This window comes from Nerophis ophidion, linkage group LG12 (genome assembly GCF_033978795.1).
Source record: "Nerophis ophidion isolate RoL-2023_Sa linkage group LG12, RoL_Noph_v1.0, whole genome shotgun sequence".
In the NCBI taxonomy this organism is placed as follows: domain Eukaryota; kingdom Metazoa; phylum Chordata; class Actinopteri; order Syngnathiformes; family Syngnathidae; genus Nerophis; species Nerophis ophidion.
Genome location: NC_084622.1, coordinates 65304312 through 65324171, shown reverse-complemented (window position 1 = coordinate 65324171; position 19860 = coordinate 65304312). Strand labels below are relative to the sequence as shown.

The 19860-nt window shown below is 38.8% G+C and overlaps 1 protein-coding gene across 1 annotated transcript in view; it reads left to right on the top strand.

The window, feature by feature from the left end:
- Positions 1–19860, top strand: part of cdh13 (cadherin 13, H-cadherin (heart)) — a 795802-nt gene that overhangs the window by 369247 nt on the left and 406695 nt on the right. Inside the window, exon 7 of the mRNA XM_061917999.1 lies at positions 16894–17038. Within this exon, the coding sequence (XP_061773983.1) occupies positions 16894–17038 (145 nt within the window). The remainder of the gene's footprint in view (positions 1–16893; positions 17039–19860) is intronic.

The following is a 19860-nucleotide window of genomic DNA, read 5'->3' as shown; positions in this document are numbered from 1 at the left end:
TTAAAAAATATCAATGGCATATGAAATAAAATTTACATACAAATTCAATGCCTCTTTTCTATTTGCAGCCTTCTGAGGTAAATATCAAAATCAACTTTTTTCACAGGCCAATAATACATTTGAAAGTAAAATAACAATAATGAATGAATCAAACATTCAAGCCTTGAAGTAGCAAGAGAAAGTGCATGAATAAAACGTTAATTATAGCTCAGTTTGTTACACTGATTTGCTCAAACAATAACCTAATAGTGCAAAATCAACTTTCAAAAAACAAACGAAAAAACATCACAGAAATAAAATTTAAATAAAAAATATAATGCCTCTTTTCTATTTGCAGCCTTCTAATGTAAATATCAGCATTAACTTTTTCCACTAGTTAATACATTTGAAAATAAAATAATGAGGTGGTTGGAGTTGGGGGGTGGCGGGGTTTGGTGGTAGCGTAGTGTCCCGGAAGAGTTAGTGCTGCAAGGGGTTCTGGGTATTTGTTCTGTTGTGTTCATGTCGTGTTTCGGTGCGGTTGTTCTCCCGAATTGTGTTTGTCATTCTTGTTTGGTGTAGCTTCACAGTCTGGCACATATTTGTAACAAAGTTAAAGTTGTTAATGCGGCTACCCTCAGTGTGACCTGTATGGCTGTTGATCAAATATGCCTTGCATTCACTTGTGTGTTTGTGTGTGTACAAGCCGCATATATTATGTGACTTGGCCAGCACGCTGTATGTATGGAGGAAAAGCAAACGTAACGACAGGTTGTGGAGAATGCTAAAGGCAGTGCCTTTAAGGCACGACCCCAATATTGTTGTCCAGGGAGAAATTCGGGAGAATGGTTGCCCCGGGAGATTTTCAGGAGGGGCACTGAACTTCGGGAGTCTCCCGGGAAAATCAGGAGGGTTGGCAAGTATGAGTATTAGCGGTGAATGCGGTGTTACAGCAGCACTGCCGCTGTATAATCTTGGCGGGCCAGCTCTAATGCTAATTTGATATTGCCTCAAGGGCCAAATTAAATTACACGGCGGGCCAAATTTGGCCCGCGGGCCAGAGTTTGACACCCATGCATTAGAGGGTCGCTGGTAACAGTAAATAATCAACGAATTTGCCTATGAATTTAATTATTTTACTTGTGGGCGGTAAAGCTCGGTTGGTAAAGTGGCCGTGCCAGCAACTTGAGGGTTGCAGGTTCGATATCCGCTTCCGCCAACCTAGTCACTACCGTTGTGTCTTTGGGCAAGACACTTTACCCACCTGCTCCCAGTGCCACCCACACTGGTTTAAATGTAAAAATTAGATATTGGGTTTTACTACGTAAAGCGCTTTGAGTCACTAGAGAAAAAGCGCTATATAAATATAATTCACTTCACATTTCCCTTTTTTTTATGTAAAGAGTAAAAAAAAAAAAAAAAAATGCTGATTTTACCACTGTTTATTACAGAAAAAAAATACCTGGCAGATTAGTTGCCAGTCAAATATTATTATTTTTACAACATATTACTGTATATAGAAATACAGTAACGCTATTTAATTTTATTTCGGCAACTCAGTTTCCAGTTTATTTTTTTTCACCATAATAAAATGTGGTATCATTAAATCATCAACCGTGGATTTTACAGTAAAAAAATAAAATAAAACCATAAATTGTACAGTAAAATATATTGGTCATTTTTATAGTGTACAATTTGATGGAGAACTTGCTTCAAAATCATAAGTTAAGCAAATATTTATGTATTCATTTAGATTTTGATCAAAAAAGTTAGATAAAATGACATTTCTTACAATATTGGACACCATTTTTTCCCCCCTGGCAAACTAGATAAAAAACCCAAATATCTTTAGTAAGAACATAAGAAAGCAGAGAAATAAAATATAAGGTATTTTTTTAAACATATTATTTACTGTACATACTAAAAACTACTTTATTGTTCTTAATGGAAAGGCAACTGCTTGTCACTCTCGGGGTCTCCTAGACACTCAGGCAAATCATATTGTCGAAAAATGCATTTTTCCATCGACAACATGACATCATTTTTCATTCAATCAGTGCGCGTCTAAAACAGCCCGGCCCCCGGCCAAAACATTTTTAAATGTAATTTTGAACAATTTATGTAAATGTGCATGAACTATATCTGTTCAAAATTGTTAGAAATGTTAAATGTTTAAATATTAACTGTCAGTTTACTGTACTGTGCCAACTGTACTATTATATGAATACTAATTTTCTATTGTTTCATTGAAATTAAAACAGCAAAGTCCACTTGGCTATCATCAGTTTTAATTATGAGACAATTGTGTCAAAGTCATGATTTTTGTTTCATGCTTGAAATAAGATATTACTTAAAAAAATAGTTTTATACTTGTGAGTGTTGATGTACATATTTGCAACAGTTGATGTTCTAGTATCAAGCATGTTTTACTCAATATAGGTCATCAAATCTCAGCAACAAGCTGTAATATCTTACTGAGATCATTTAGGACCAAAACAAGTAAAACACTCAAAAATTAAATCTGTTTAGTGAGACAAATTATCTTATCAGACAGAAAATAAGCAAATTTTACCCATATTTGAGATATTTAATCTTACTTAGATGTCCCTTTTTGCAGGATATTGTGTTATATTTATCCGGCACAAATGGGAAAGCCGGTCCCTGAAAATAATGCCAACATTAAACCGGTCCGTGGTACAAAAAATGTTGTCCATCACTGCGTTAGAGAGCTTTTCCCGCTGATGTGATGAAACATGTCCGAGAAAGATGTCTGCGATAAGCCTCCTGGGGGAAAAAAAAAAAGGCCTGCCCGCAAAACAAACAATTTTGCCAAGCAGTCTCTTTTGCTTACGGGCAGATTAAACAATTTATCTTCTGCTGAAATATACTCACTGATGTCTCAATTGGTTGGAAACTCCAAACGCCAGCCTTAAAGCTACGAAAATGATCACCAAGGAATACACTTTCTCTTTTTCAATGATTTAGAACCGGTTGCTCGGACATGACTTGGACTAGTGGTTCTCAACCTTTTTTCAGTGATGTACCCCCTGTGAACATTTTTTTTTTATTTAAGTTCCCCCTAATCAGAGCAAAGCATTTTTGGTTGAAAAAAAGAGATAAAGAAGTAAAATACAGCACTATGTCATCAGTTTCTGATTGATAAAATTGTATAACAGTGCAAAATATTGCTCATTTGTAGTGGTCTTTCTTGAACTATTTGGGAAAAAAAGGTATAAAAATAACTAAAAACTTGCTGAAAAATAAACAAGTTAATTCATCTCTTCAAAAAAAAAAGAAATATTTAACATCAATATTTATGGAACATGTCCACAAAAAAATCTAGCTGTTGTTGCATTTGGACCAGATGTTCCTCTTGCTGGGAATTTAATTTTTGATCACACATAAGCTGATTTTAAATGAATCCCAGACACAGTAGGTATTCTGACATTTTATTCCAAAGCTTTGGGAGACCAATCTATGAACAACACCTTCAAATCGCATCGCCCAAGTTGATCTGACAATACTACGGTAGTCTTGCCTTTTTCACTACCCCACTCACCCTCCCCCCTCCCCTACAGAGTGAATACACTTATCTATTGTCTTCCCCAGCTGGAGCCAGAAAGCGATAGGAAGAAGGAGTATCACTGTTCTTGCGTTCCGAGCACAAGGTCATCTACTGTGTACCATCGGTCAGGAGATAGGGAAAAGATAAACAGAGTACCAGATGGAACACTAGCTATTTCAAATATGACTATGGAACAAAAGAAATAACTTTTAAATATGGATATATGTAGATATCTACCTCCGTCACTGTCAACACTGAATATTGCATCGTTGCATTGCTTTTCACAGTTTATGAACTTACATTCAAATTTTGTTAAAGGATTGTTCAATACATATATTTATAAAGGATTTTTGAATTGTTGCTATTTTTAGAATATTTTAAAATAAATGTCACGTGCCCCTTGGCATACCTTCAAGAACCCCCAAGGGTACGGGTACCCCCATTTGAGAACCTCTGACTTAGACAAAAAAAGGCTAATAATTCAGGTTCTTTCAAAACATTGCCAATTACGGGTATTTTTGTACTCTAAAGTCACACTTTTTTTTCTTTTTCTTTTTTGGCGTCTTAAGAACATTCTGCTACTTTGTAAAACATTTCCTTCATGCTCTGCCTGCTTTTCATAACGGGCCCACTTTATTTCCACATTACATTAAAATCAGCTCAGGATCTTAAAGTTCAAAGAACTACAGTGACAATACGAAACAGCAGTGCTACTTTTCAACAGCATAATTCTACCGTTATTTAAACAAGATGCCATACTTTGTTTAAATGAAATGCTACCCTTCAGTATCACTGAGTCATGACTAACTCAATAGGTGTGTTTTTCTTTTAAAATATCGTAACTTATGCATAAACTGTCATGTCTTAGTGATCATGTTTAGTTTGGCTACGGTCTGTTTGGTTTTTGGATTTTGTCAGTTCCTGTTTTTTCACTCCCTGTTTTGTTTCCATGACAACCCATTAGTTTTCACCTGTCCTCATGTCACGCACCTCATTCATTTGGACTCACGCACCTGTTGTGAATCACGTCACCACTATTTAAGCCTGTAGTTGCCAGGCAGTCCGCCTGGCGACATCACATTTATGTTCTGCACCCTTGACACTGAGTACTCCATCCAGTTCATAGTTCATGCTGCTCTTTTCTTGCCAAGTAAGTTTTTTTTGTTTATTTAAGCCACATTTTAGTGAGTTTTTTAGTTCATGTTTTCATGTCCACAGTAATTGTTTTTGTTGTCTTAGCCAAGTTTTGTTTTCACTTTTCGATAGATTAATTAATAGATGTCATTACCTGCACGTCGTTTCCGGTTCAGTCGCTTTGCACCACGGGAAAACAAACCGCACTAAAGTCCACATCATGACATAAACAAGGAAAATAAACTCACAACAGCAGTTGTACGCAATGTCCAATGATGTCACAAATACCCAAAACTAGAGATGTCCGATAATATTGGACTGCCGATATTTTCGGCCGATGAATGCTTTAAAATATAACATTGGAAATGATCGGTATCTGTTTGAAAATTATCGGTATCGGTTTCAAGAAGTCAAATTTATGACTTTTTATTAAAACGCGGCTGTGTACACGGGCGTAGGGTGAAATACGGAGCATCAATAAACCTTAAAGGCACCGCCTTTGCATGCCGGCCCGGTCACATAATATCTATGGCTTTTCACACACACAAGTGAATGCAAGGCATACTTGGTCAACAGCCATACAGGTCACACTGAGGGTGGTCGTACAAACAACTTTAACACTGTTACAAATATGTGCCACACTCCCCCTCCCCCCCCTGAGCCTTACTGAGAAACTTAGCATCATGTAGCATTATTGTTAAGTAGTAAACAATGAATAAAAACTACGACCATGATAAAAAAATCACTTAGTGTACTATGTCTGCTCTCACATTAATCATAGTCCTCAAAAAGGGTTAACAAAAATAAATAAATCCCGCAATTTATGGGTTAGCCCTGCGATGAGTGGGCGACTTGTCCAGGGTGTACGCCGCCTTCTGCCCAATTGTAGGTGTGATAGGCTCCAGCGCCCCCCGAGACCCGAAAAGGAATAAGCACTAGAAAATGGATGGATGTGTATTCCCCACAAGTACTCGCAGCTTTAGTGAGACACTTAGCATCATGTAGCAGTATCGCTAAGTAGTAAACAATGAATACAAACTATGACCATGATAAAACAATCACTTAGTGTACTATGTCTGCTCTCACATTAATCATAGTCCTCAAAAAGGGTTAACAAAAATAAATAAATCCCGCAATTTATGGGTTAGCCCTGCGATGAGTGGGCGACTTGTCCAGGGTGTGCGCCGCCTTCTGGCCGATTTTAGCTGAGATAGGCTCCAGCGGCCCCCGCGACCCGAAAGGGAATAAGCGGTAGAAAATGGATGGATGTGTTTTCCCCCCAATTCCTCGCAGCTTTAGTGAGACACTTAGCATCATGTAGCAGTATTGCTAAGTACTAAACAATGAATACAAACTACGAACACAATAAAACAATCACTTAGTGTACTATGTCTGCTCTCACTGAACGCTGACTGATGATGTTTATTTCTTCCCATATTAATGACAAATTAATCACAATCCTCAAAAAGGGGTAAAAAAAATAAAAATAAAAATCCCGCAATTTATGGGTTAGCCCTGCGATGAGGTGGCGACTTGTCCAGGGTGTACGCCTGAATGCAACTGTGATCAGCTCCCCCCCGCGACCCCAAAAGGGATAAGTGGTAGAAAAAATGATGGATGGACTGTGAACCCACACCAAACAAGAATGACAAACACATTTCGGGAGGACATCCACACCGTAACACAACATAAACACCACAGAACAAATACCCAGGATCCCTTGCAGCACTAACTTTTCCGTAAACCCCTGCTAACCCCCAAAACCCCGCCCCCCCAACCCCGCCCACCTCAACCTCCTCATGCCCTCTCAGGGAGAGCATGTCCCAAATTCCAAGCTGCTGTTTTGAGGCATGTTAAAAAAAACAATGCACTTTGTGACTTCAATAATAAATATGGCAGTGCCATGTTGGCAGTTTTTTCCATAACTTGAGTTGATTCATTTTGGAAAACCTTGTAACAGTTTAATGCATCAAAGAGGGCCATCACAATAAAATTAGGCATAATAATGTGTTAATTCCACCACTGGTTGATATCTGAATCGGTAATTAAGAGTTGGACAATATCGGAATGTCCGCAAGAAGCCAGTATCGAACATCCTTACCCAAAAACCAAATGAACTCATTGAGAATTAAACATTTTGTTAAGGAAGGCATGGTGTTCCTGGGATTAAAGGCCTCACCTTTTCTCATCCAAACATATTGCTGGGTATTGTGGCCAAAGGGCTCCATTTTTCTTTCATCTGACCTCAGAACTTTCCTCCAGAAGGTTTTATCTTTGTCGATGGGATGTCAGATGAAACTAAAAAATGTATCCATTCCCTTCACTCAGCACCAGTAGATTCCTAAAGTTTCACCCTTCCAGTCTTGTTCATCTCCTCTGCTTTGGCTCCACTCCCGCTCCTTGTTCCCAGTGGCTGTAGTGTTAATTGCTATTCTGCACACCGTCTGTGTGCGATTTCCGTTTCTCGCACCTTGGGTGTGCATCCTTTTTGAGTGGGCTGAGGATTGTACTCACATGAAGGATTCACACTCTCTGAGAAACATTTCCATTTCCATATTCCTTGTTACACACATGCAGGAGTTGCATAAATAATTATAAAAACCGACATAATTCCCTGAACAATCTTACAAGAACAGGCACTTATAGTAATCCATAAAGTGCTTACAGTTATCCATTAAGTGGATAATTGTTAAACTGTTAAAATTTCCTGATTTGGGAGAATATTTGAAAAGGTTTGTCATGTTATAACAATAAATAAATGTCATAACAATGTGACCTCGGACTACGTTAAGGTAACGTGTGGAGTTCCCCAGGGTTCGGTCCTTGGCCCTGCACTCTTCAGCATCTACATGCTGCCGCTAGGTGACATCATACGCAAATACGGTGTTAGCTTTCACTGTTATGCTGATGACACCCAACTCTACATGCCCCTAAAGCTGACCAACACGCCGGATTGTAGTCAGCTGGAGGCGTGTCTTAATGAAATTAAACAATGGATGTCCGCTAACTTTTTGCAACTCAACGCCAAAAAAACGGAAATGCTGATTATCGGTCCTGCTAGACACCGACCTCTATTTAATAATACAACTTTAACGTTTGACGACCAAATAATAAAACAAGGCGACTCGGTAAAAAATCTGGGTATTATCTTCCACCCAACTCTCTCCTTTGAGTCACACATTAAAAACGGCCTTCTTTCATCTCCGTAATATCGCTAAAATTCGCTCCATTTTGTCCACTAAAGACGCTGAGATCATTATCCATGCGTTTGTTACGTCTCGCCTCGATTACTGTAACGTATTATTTTCGGGTCTCCCCATGTCCAGCATTAAAAGATTACAGTTGGTACAAAATGCGGCTGCTAGACTTTTGACAAAAACAAAAAAGTTTGATCACATTACGCCTGTACTGTATATACCTTTATATACATATATACATACATATATACCTATACTGTATATACCTTTATATACATATATACATACATATATACCTATACTGTATATACCTTTATATACATATATACATACATATATACCTGTACTGGCTCACCTGCACTGGCTTTCTGTGCACTTAAGATGTGACTTTAAGGTTTTACTACTTACGTATAAAATACTACACGGTCTAGCTCCATCCTATCTTGCCGATTGTATTGTACCATATGTCCCGGCAAGAAATCTGCCTTCAAAGGACTCCGGCTTATTAGTGATTCCCAAAGCCCAAAAAAAGTCTGCGGGCTATAGAGCATTTTCATTTCGGGCTCCAGTACTCTGGAATGCCCTCCCGGTAACAGTTCGAGATGCTACCTCAGTAGAAGCATTTAAGTCTCACCTTAAAACTCATTTGTATACTCTAGCCTTTAAATAGACTCCCTTTTTAGACCAGTTGATCTGCCGCTTCTTTTCTTTTCCTCCTATGTCCCACTCTCCCTTGTGGAGGGGGTCCGGTCCGATACGGTGGCCATGTACTGCTCGCCTGTGTATCGGCTGGGGACATCTCTGCGCTGCTGATCCGCCTCCGCTTGGGATGGTTTCCTGCTGGCTCCGCTGTGAACCGGACTCTCATTGCTGTGTTGGATCTGCTTTGGACTGGACTCGCGACTGTGTTGGATCTATTATGGATTGAACTTTCACAGTATCATGTTAGACCCGCTCCACATCCATTGCTTTCCTCCTCTCCAAGGTTCTCATAGTCATCATTGTCACCGATGTCCCACTGGGTGTGAGTTTTCCTTGCCCTTATGTGGGCCTACCGAGGATGTGGTAGTGGTTTGTGCAGCCCTTTGAGACACCAGTGATTTAGGGCTATATAAGTAAGCATTGATTGATTGATTGATTGTTTAAAGCAAGAAGTCATCAATTGCTTGCCAATATCCAAAGTTTCTCCAAAGAGATGTGGGGAATAACCTCGGAGAAACTGAAACATATGAACACGCTTTAGCACTTACCACATGGAAAAGTTTTGGTGTATCTTCTTTTTGTTGCGGTGCTTGGTTTCTGGGTCAGGGGATATTGATTTCCTCCTGACTACTTAAGTTCACTAGTCCCTTAACTCGGCACCAGTAGATTACTGATGTTTCACCCTTCCAGTCGCGTTCATCTCCTCTGCTTTGGCTCCACTCACGCTTCTCGTGCCCGGGTTGTAGTGTCGATTCTTATTCTCCACACCTTCTGTGTGCGATTTTTCCGTTTCTCACACCTTGAGTGTGCATCCTTCTTGAGTGCTCTTTTAGTTATTATTCTTATTTATGTTTTTCTGCTCTTCTGCGTTGTCCTACTTGAGTTAAGCTGAACGTTCAGAAAAAAACAACACTACTTTTTAATCTCATATGTGTCAAAAGCAGGGAATAATTATTTAGATATTTGTTGGTACTTTTGGATACTTTTTTAAATAAAGGGGATCACCCCAAACAATGCATTATTGGCTTTATTTCAACAAAACATCTTACGGTACATTAAACAAATGTTTCTTACTGAAAGTTTGTGCTTAAAGAAAATAGTGAACACACAAGACAACTTGTCTTTTAGTAGTATGTAAGCACACAAAGGGTCCTAATTTAGTTTGTTTGTATTGTGGTGCGGATTTCGTTCTCCCAGGAATGCAGACGAGCCTCGGACACAGCGTGAAGGTAGGAATAAATGTTTGAATTAAAAATAAATCAGACTGTGACAAAGAAAAAAACGTGCGCATAGCACTTAAGGCAAAAAACTAAATGAGGTAGCATGGGAGCTAGAAGACAAAGAGCCTAGCATGGAAGCTAGCAGGTAGCGAGCAGGAAACAAAAGTCGTCACTTGTTGTAAGGAAACCAACTAGGAAGCCAGACTGACTGACAGGAGAAGGCAAGCTTAAATAATGTCAGGTGGCAGGTGATAATAATTAGTAACTATGGTAACCAACTGAGAGGTGCACAAACAGGAACCGAATGAGTCGAAAACCAACAGAAAAAACAAAAGACTCAAAAATGTAATCATAATATGATCCGGGGAGTGGATCATAACACTGTTGACGTATGCAGTAACATGTGTGTCGCGGTACTTTTCAGAGGCGGTATAGTACCGAATATGATTCTTTAGTATTGCGGTACTATACTATATATAGGGACCAAATCTGCAAAACCAACTTTGTTTACCTATTGGTACTTGTTTTTGTGTATTTGGGACCTGCATAATTCCCAAAAATGTCCAATCAGACCATGGAGGCAAGGCAGAGATATTAATAAAACAATTTTGCCTTCCTTCATCTTTTATTTGTCACATTAGTGACGTTTTTCACAATTGTGACGTCAGCGGATATCTCCATAGATGGCAGACAATTACCCAAAGTGCTTTGTCCGTGCTGTAGTCGATAAGTTCCTTTTTGTTGTGGGGCAGCCTGGCTCGAACATGCACATGCATTTTCTGCTGTTGCATTCCTAAAACAAATTAGCGTATAAACCAAACTTATATCCGTCAATAGACGCGCTATGGAAGCCCTAAAAACTACAACGTAGATGACGGTGTGAAGACGTTGTCGAAGTGGAGGCACGTAAATAAGACTGTTCGGGCGGTATAGCTCGGTTGGTAGACTGGCCGTGCCAGCAACTTGAGGGTTGCAGGTTCGATTCCCCCTTCCGCCATCCTAGTCACTGCTGTTGTGTCCTTGGGCAAGACACTTTACCCACCTGTTCCCAGTGCCACCCACACTGGTTTAAATGTAACTTAAATATTGGGTTTCACTATGTAAAGCGCTTTGAGTCACTTGAGAAAAGCGCTATATAAATATAATTCGCTTCAAATTCGCTTCGCGTAACGTCTTAAGAGATGTCAGACAGGGAATCGAAAGTGGTTTATAAAACGTGTTTTAAATGTTGCAAAAAAAAAAAAATGTTGAAACTCAATCTCCTGTGCACAAGTTAAGTAGATTAGCTTTGCGTGTGCTATCGAGTTTGCACGTGTTTTAATGCATGTATAAATTAAGTAGATCAGGCTCTAAGTATTGTATTTACTACACACTAGCTATATATGCATATATTTTTTTATTACACGTCATTGATTTGCAACATGTCGCCATTCTGAAAGTAACTAAGGTAAAAGCTGAGAGGCAAATAAAAGATTGTTGGTTCTAAAATGTAAGTTTTATTGAAAATTAAACATAAAAAAAAAGCCTTTTGACACTATTGTCTTTTTTTTTCTTCTTTTTTTATAAATTGCTGTGATGATAATGTCAATGAGGGATTTCTAATCACTACTATGTCAAAGTTAAAGTTTAAGTACCAATGATAGTCACACACACACACTAGGTGTGGCAAAATGATTCTCTGCATTTGACCATCACCCTTGATCACCCCCTGGGAGGCGAGGGGAGCAGTGAGCAGCAGCGGTGGCCGCTGCCCGGGATTCATTTTTAGTGTTTTAACCCGCAATTTCAACCCCAGCACCTCCAAAACCCTCAAATCTAGACTCCAAACATCCCAGAACAAGCTAGTCCGGATACTTTTAGACCTCCACCCCAGATCACACCTCAATCCAACCCACTTCTCCAAAGTGGGCTGGCTCAGGGTGGAGGACAGAGTAAAACCACTTGCACTGAGCCTAGTCTATAAAATCCGCTACACCTCCTTGATACCGAAGTACATGTCAAACTACTTCCTTAACGTAAATGACCGCCATAACCACAACACCAGGGGGGGCTCCACAAACCACGTTAAACCCAGATTCCCATCTAACAAAGGTCTTAACTCATTCTCTTTCTATGCCACATCAATGTGGAATGCACTCCCAACAGGTATAAAAGTAAGTGCATCTCTATATTCCTTCAAAAGCGCTCTAAAACAACACCTCCAGGCAACTTCAACACTTTACTAATACCCTCCTCCATTCACATCCCATCTCCCCGGATTATAAACAACTCAAATGTACTTCTAATGTATATACTTGTTCTTATGCTATGTGAACTCACTATGTTCTCTGCTGGCTGTACATATCCTACTAAATAAGACCTACACTGTTTCAATGTCCACATTTCTCTGTTGATGCAATTGTTGATGACTGAAGTTCTGATATCAACCAAAGCTCCTCATCCCACCCCCCAGATTGTAAATAATGTCAATAATTCAGTAGAAGCATTTAAGTCTCATCTTAAAACTCATCTGTATACTCTAGCCTTTAAATAGACCTCCTTTTTAGACCAGTTGATCTGCCGCTTCTTTTCTTTCTCCTATGTCCCCCCCTCCCTTGTGGAGGGGGTCCGGTCCGATGACCATGGATGAAGTACTGACTGTCCAGAGTCGAGACCCAGGATGGACCGCTCGTCGGGACCCAGGATGGACCGCTCGCCTGTATCGGTTGGGGACATCTCTACGCTGCTGATCCGCTTGAGATGGTTTCCTGTGGACGGGATTCTCACTGCTGTGTTGGAGCCACTATGGATTGAACTTTCACAGTATCATGTTAGACCCGCTCGACATCCATTGCTTTCGGTCCCCTAGAGGGGGGGGGTTGCCCACATCTGAGGTCCTCTCCAAGGTTTCTCATAGTCAGCATTGTCACTGGCGTCCCACTGGATGTGAATTCTCCCTGCTCACTGGGTGTGAGTTTTCCTTGCCCTTTTGTGGGTTCCTCCGAGGATGTTGTAGTCGTAATGATTTGTGCAGTCCTTTGAGACATTTGTGATTTGGGGCTATATAAATAAACATTGATTGATTGATTGAATGTATATACTATGATGATTAACTTGTGTGATGACTGTATTATGTTGATAGTGGGGCGGTTTAACTCGGTTGGTAGAGTGGCCGTGCCAGCAACTTGAGGGTTGCAGGTTCGATTCCCGCTTATGCCAACCTAGTCACTGCCATTGTGTCCTTGGGCAAGACACTTTACCCACCTGCTCCCAGTGCCACCCACACTGGTTTGAATGTAACTTAGATATTGGGTTTCACAATGTAAAGCGCTTTGAGTCACTAGAGAAATAGCGCTATATAAATATAATTCACTTCACTTATGTTGATAGTATATATTTGTACCATGAATTGATTAACGTGGACCCCGACTTAAACAAGTTGAAAAACTTATTGGGGTGTTAACATTTAGTGGTCAATTGTACGGAATATGTACTGAACTGTGCAATCTACTAATAAAAGTATCAATCAATCAATCAATCAAAAGAGTGCCAAGCAGGGAGGTAATGGGTCCCATTGTTAGACTTTGGTATGACTCGGCTGAGTTTGAACTCACAACCTAGCGATCTATGTTGGAATTCTTATTGATATTGATACTGTTGGATTTATTATGTGTATTGGTTATGTGTATTTGTTATGTGTATTTGTATTTATGGCGGGCTTGCTTGGGACTTTTAAGATGGGCGTGGCTACCACTGTCAGGTGACTACTTTTAAAAATGGCGTCATTGTTCATTCGGTAAAATACAGCGTGCTTGGTCACCGTCATAACTGGTGAGAACATTTGATTATGTCCGCTTTTCTTAGTTAGGTCAACTGAACTATTGCTTAAAATCCATGCTTGCTCGCTTCCTTTCTTTTTTGTTTGTTGTTTGTTCGCTAAGTCCGCGGCTGGCTGTTTGTTTGACAGCCGGAGCTAACACGCACGCTTTTAGCTTTTGAACGACGTTGGCAAAATGATTAAGTTAAAGAGTACAACCACAGTAATGTGCGGATTGAAAACTGTTGTAGTAGAGTGTTGTCACGCTGTCTGTGTTTGGCTGAATTGGAGTAATCGTAGGTTTATTCTTGGCTTGAGTTTGAAAATACCGGCACTTTACTTCCTGGTTTGGCTGATGGGATTTGTAGTTCTCTAATGTAGTTCTGCTTATATGTGTAATGTGTGGCTCAAACAGAGCGCCTGTGTTTTATGTTTTGTTTTAGTATGCTTGTCCATGAATCTTGGCGACATTAAAAATGATTATGATCACATTTAAAACATTATTTGACATAAAGTAATGATGATAATAAAATGCAATGGTAAAATTAATAAGTTAGGATATCATCACAGTGATTGATGATATGTCTTATCATGGTTGACAACAATATGGTTCAGTTGATTAGTTCATGTCTATTATTTACATTATGATGATTCAAGACAGATACATTGTTTTGTTGTGTTCATGTTTACTTTTAGGTTATTACCTGCTGCTGCTGCTATTGCTACTGTTGCAGTACCAAATAAAACAAACAAAAAAGTGCACAGCGATTAATTCCTTTCATGCGGAGTGACGACCTTTATTCAGAGGGCCAATACGGAAATAACTGAACGGATACTGGTGTTGATATTACACACCCCGTTTCCATATGAGATGGGAAATTGTGTTAGATGTAAATATAAACAGAATACAATGATTTGCAAATAATTTTCAAGCCATATTCAGTTGAATATGCTACAAAGACAACATATTTGATGTTCAAATTGTTAAACATTTTTTTTTTTTTTTGCAAATAATCATTAACTTTAGAAATTGATGCCGGCAACACGTGACAAAGAAGTTGGGGAAGGTGGCAATAGATACTGATAAAGTTGAGGAATGCACATCAAACACTAATTTGGAACATCCCACAGGTGTGCAGGCTAATTGGGAACAGGTGGGTGCCATGATTGGCTATAAAAACAGCTTCCCAAAAAAAGCTCAGTCTTTCACAAGAAAGGATGGGGCGAGGTACACCCCTTTGTCCACAACTGTGTGAGCAAATAGTCAAACAGTTTAAGAACAACCTTTCTCAAAGTGCAATTGCAAGAAATTTAGGGATTTCAACATCTACGCTCCATAATATCATCAAAAGGTTCCGAGAATCTGGGGAAATCACTCCACATAAGCGGCTTGACCGGAAGCTAACATTGAATGACTGTGACCTTCGATCCCTCAAAAACCGACATCAATGTCTAAAGGATATCACCACATGGGCTCAGGAACACTTCAGAAAACCACTGTCACTAAAAATACAGTTGGACGCTACATCTGTAAGTGCAAGTTAAAGCTCTACTAAGCAAAGCAAAAGACATTTATCAACAACATCCAGAAATGCCGCCGGCTTCTCTGGGCCTGAGATCATCTAAGATGGACTGATGCAAAGTGGAAAAGTGTTCTGTGGTCTGACGAGTCCACATTTCAAATTGTTTTTGGAAACTTCGACATTGTGTCATCCGAGCCAAAGGGGAAGTGAACCATCCAGACTGTTATCGACGCAAAGTTGAAAAGCCAGCATGTGTGATGTTATGGGGGTGCATTAGTGCCCAAGGCATGGGTAACTTACACATCTGTGAAGGCACCGTTAATGCTGAAAGGTACATTAAGGTTTTGGAACAACATATGCTGCCTTATAAGCGCCGGCTTTTTCATGGACGCCCCTGCTTATTTCAGCAAGACGATGCCAAACCACATTCAGCAGGTGTTACAACAGCGGCGCTTCGTAAAAAAAGAGTGTGGGTACTTTCCTTGCCCGCCTGCAGTCCAGACCTGTCTCCCATCGAAAATGGGTGGCGCATAATGAATCGTAAAATACGACAGCAGAGACCTGAAGCTCTACATAAAACAAGAATGGGAAATAATTCCACTTTCAAAGCTTCAACAATTAGATTCCTCAGTTCCCAAACGTTTGAGTGTTGTTAAAAGAAAAAGTGATGTAACACAGTGGTGAACATGCCCTTTCCCATCTACTTTGGCCATTAAATTGTAATTTATTTATTTGCAAAAAGAAAAAAATACAGTTAAGGACTTTGAACATCAAATATGTTGTCTTTGTAGCATATTCAACTGAATATGGGTTGAAAAGGATTTGCAAATCATTGTATTCTGTTTATATTTACATCTAACACAATTTCCCAACTCATATGGAAACAGGGTTCTATTAATTTTAGTTTGACTACTTTTGGATTGTTTTGTGTAATTATTGTGTGCTCTCTTGATTGCTATTCTGAATGTGTCTGGGCCGGGTTTGGTTTTGGATTTGGAATTGTATCATTATGGTATTATTTTGTATTATGTTGTTGGATTGATTAATAAAAAATAAAAACTACAAAAAGAAACATGTAAAAAAATATATATATATAAATTGGAAATCATATGAGTTGGGTGGGGACTTTGTTGTATAAGAATGCGCTTCTTTAAGCTTTTGCAAATAATCATTGACATAATTATGAAACATTGTTGCCAGCACCAAGCCCAAATATTTTAGGTCAAGATTGCAGTCTTTTCCTGCCTTTTCAAGAGGGAGCATCTTGACACAATTATGCACCTATTAAACACCCACAGTGATCCTCTGCATCTAAATGCATTTATGTCCCTGGGATATTTTGCAAATCCATGCAAAATGTATGTATTATTTAAATCCCCCAACAGGTTTGGTCATGATTGGGGGGCTTTTAGAATGATTTACAGGTATTATAATTGCATAAAATGCATGGCCAAAATGCTGCAAAGTCCATTTTCAAACAATACAATTACTGGTAAATAAAGCATCCCACTGGAATACACTAGGTGTACATTACAGCCACTTTTCACAGCCTAATGATGTACTCTTTCCACCATTTTCCTGGATTGTTGTTCTGCATAAGCAGCATGGGCATAGAATTTGGTGGATAGTTATTCAAAATACATCATCTGTATTGCAGGAGATAAACTTTCAATTCACCCACCTTGTTTTGTTGAGAGAAATGGTGGTTTGATGTAATTTGAGAACCAGAAAAATATTGCCACCTTAGTAAAACGTGTTTTTCCTTCCATTCACACAGCTGGAAGTGTCAACCACGGACTTGAATGGAAATCTTGTCGAGGGACCAGTTATACTGGTGATCACGGTCATCGACCAGAATGACAACCGACCCATTTTCAGAGAGACACGCTACACAGGAGAAGTGCTGGAGGGGTCTCCTTCAGGTAGGTGACACCCCAGGGTTTTTACATAGCCCTACGGTGATGACTTCTTGATCTGTGTGTGTGTGTGTGTATATATATATATATATTTATATATATATATATATATATATATATATATATATGTATATGTATATATATATATATATGTATGTATGTATGTATGTGTTTTGATTGGATTATCCAGAGAATAGTGCTCGATACCGTGGTAGAGCGCAATATGTATGTGTGGGAAAAATCACAAGACTACTTCATCTCTACAGAACTGTTTCATGAGGGGTTCCCTCAATCATCAGGAGATGATTGAGGGAAATGGTGGTTTGATGTCATTTGTTTCATGAGGCGTTCCCTCAATCATCTCCTGATGATTGAGGGAACCCCTCATGAAACAGTTCTGTAGAGATGAAGTAGTCTTGTGATTTTTCCCACACAGACATATTGCGCTCTACCACGGTATCAAGCACTATTCTCTGGATAATCCAATCAAGATATATATATATATATATATATATATATATATATATATATATATATAATCTCTACAAAACTCTTTCATGAGGGGTTCCCTCAATCATCTCCTGATGATTGAGGGAACCCCTCATGAAACAGTTTGTAGAGATGTAGTCTTGTGATTTTTCCCACACATATATATATATATATATATATATATATATATATATATATATATATATACACACACATATGTATGCATTCTTTTTGTTAAGTACATAACTCCACATGTGTTCATTTATAGTTGTGATGCCTTCAATGACAATCTGCAATGTAAATAGTCATGAAAACCCTTTGAATGAGAAGGTGTGTCCAAACTTTTGGCCTGTACTATATTTATATATATATATATATATATATATATATACACACACACACACGAGTTAAGGATCTTGGTACTCTGAAAACGATGAGTGGCAAACAGTCTTTATTAATTTTAGAGCAGGCTATCATTCAGCGTTGACCAATATTTACACTGTAACTATTTCTTGATTTAGGGGCTGCAAAAACTACTGGAAATATTGAATTGCGATAATCACAGTTTGTCCAAAGTTAACTCAGAATTTGTTCTTATCAATTACAAATATAAGTTTGTATTATTTGCTAAATGTCCTTTATTTAAGTACACCCTATGAGTGTCACATGTTGTAGGTGTCGAACTCCAAGATGCAGAGAAGGCGGCAGGCATTGTAAAGGAAAACATGATTTAATGTTCAAAATATGAAGAAACACAAACCAGGAACTAGGAACAGGAAACAGGATCCCAGGTAAACAGGAACTGGAAGACGAGGAACAAAAAGACAGCGAGCTACAAACAGCTACAGAATATAGCTTACCGCTACCGCATACAGCTACACTGAAAAGGACAAGGAGAAATGACGAGTATTAATGACGATAATCCAGCACTGACTGGAGGAGAAAACAGGTCTAAATAGTAACTGGCTGATTTACACCAGGTGTGGCTCGGTGACAATTTTTTTCCTGATTTTCAGGGAGAAAATCAGGAAATTACCAAAATAAGAGTGCTGACAGGAACAAAGACAAATGCAGAGGAAAAAAATAACATAGCCAAACTGTCAGGGCCAAGCCTGACAATGTGGGTCTATATATATATTTATTGATTTTTTTACAGACCTTAAATCAAGAAATAGTTACATTGTAAATATTGGTCTGCTCTAAAATGAATAAAGACTGTTTGCCACTCATTGTTTGTTTTCAGAGTACCAAGATCCTTAACTCGTTGTGTCAAAAGTTGAGACGTCCCGAAGCAAAATGTCTTGTTAGTCTTACCCAGATTCAATTAGGAAAGCAAACTTTGTTGCCTTGACAGCACCCAATGTTGCCTTTCTCTGATCAACGGTTTGCTGACTCAAAATGTCGTCGTCCTCGCCCTTCATTTTCTATCACCATGCAAACGTTGCCTTTGTAGAGTAAATACCCTCCCTTCGGCCTCATACCGTAAATCTTCACCATCTATTAGATACCTTTGTCATTTTGTCACAGCGGTTTCATTTATGGCTCTCTGAGGTGTTGTCACTGCTATCTCCTTTTTTTTTTTTTACAACGCCTTTTTGGGCTGACAGCCTTGCCCTCTTGTAACTGAGATTATAAATAAATGTAGCCTCTACGCGCCTCGTTCTATTTCAGGTTTCAATGCATCGTCCATGCATACATCATGTCTTTGCAGCTATTAAAAGGAACGCCGATTGATACATAAATCTTATTTTCTTTCATGTGCGGAAGTCAATATGAAGTCACAATGCAAAACTGAGATCTAAGTAAGATTAAATATCTCAAATAAGGCTGATATTTGCTTATTTTCTGTCTGATAAGATATTTCACCTCACCAAGCAGATTTTATGTGAGAGTGTTTTACTTGTTTTAAGGGTTTTGGTCCTAAATGATTGCAGTAAGATATTACAGCTTGTTGCTGAGATTTGATGACCTGTATAAGGGGTAGGGAACCTGTGGCTCTTTTGATGACTGCATCTGGATCTCAGATAAATCTGAGCTGACATTGCTTGATACGATAAGTAATTAATAATTACGCTCAAAATATAAATAACGTTAAAAAATAAAACATTTTCATGCATTTTAATCCATTCATCCGTTTTTCTACCGCACCTGTTCAAGAAGTTGCATTAATTGTAGAATTTTATCATTTATTACTGGTTTACTATTTACTATTTCTATTTATTACTAGCTTCAGAATAACAATGTTATTTAAAAGAATAAGAGAATTATTATACTCTAAAAATGTTGGTCTTACTTCAAATGCACGCATTTAGTTGTATTCAGTGTTAAAAAAATATGAT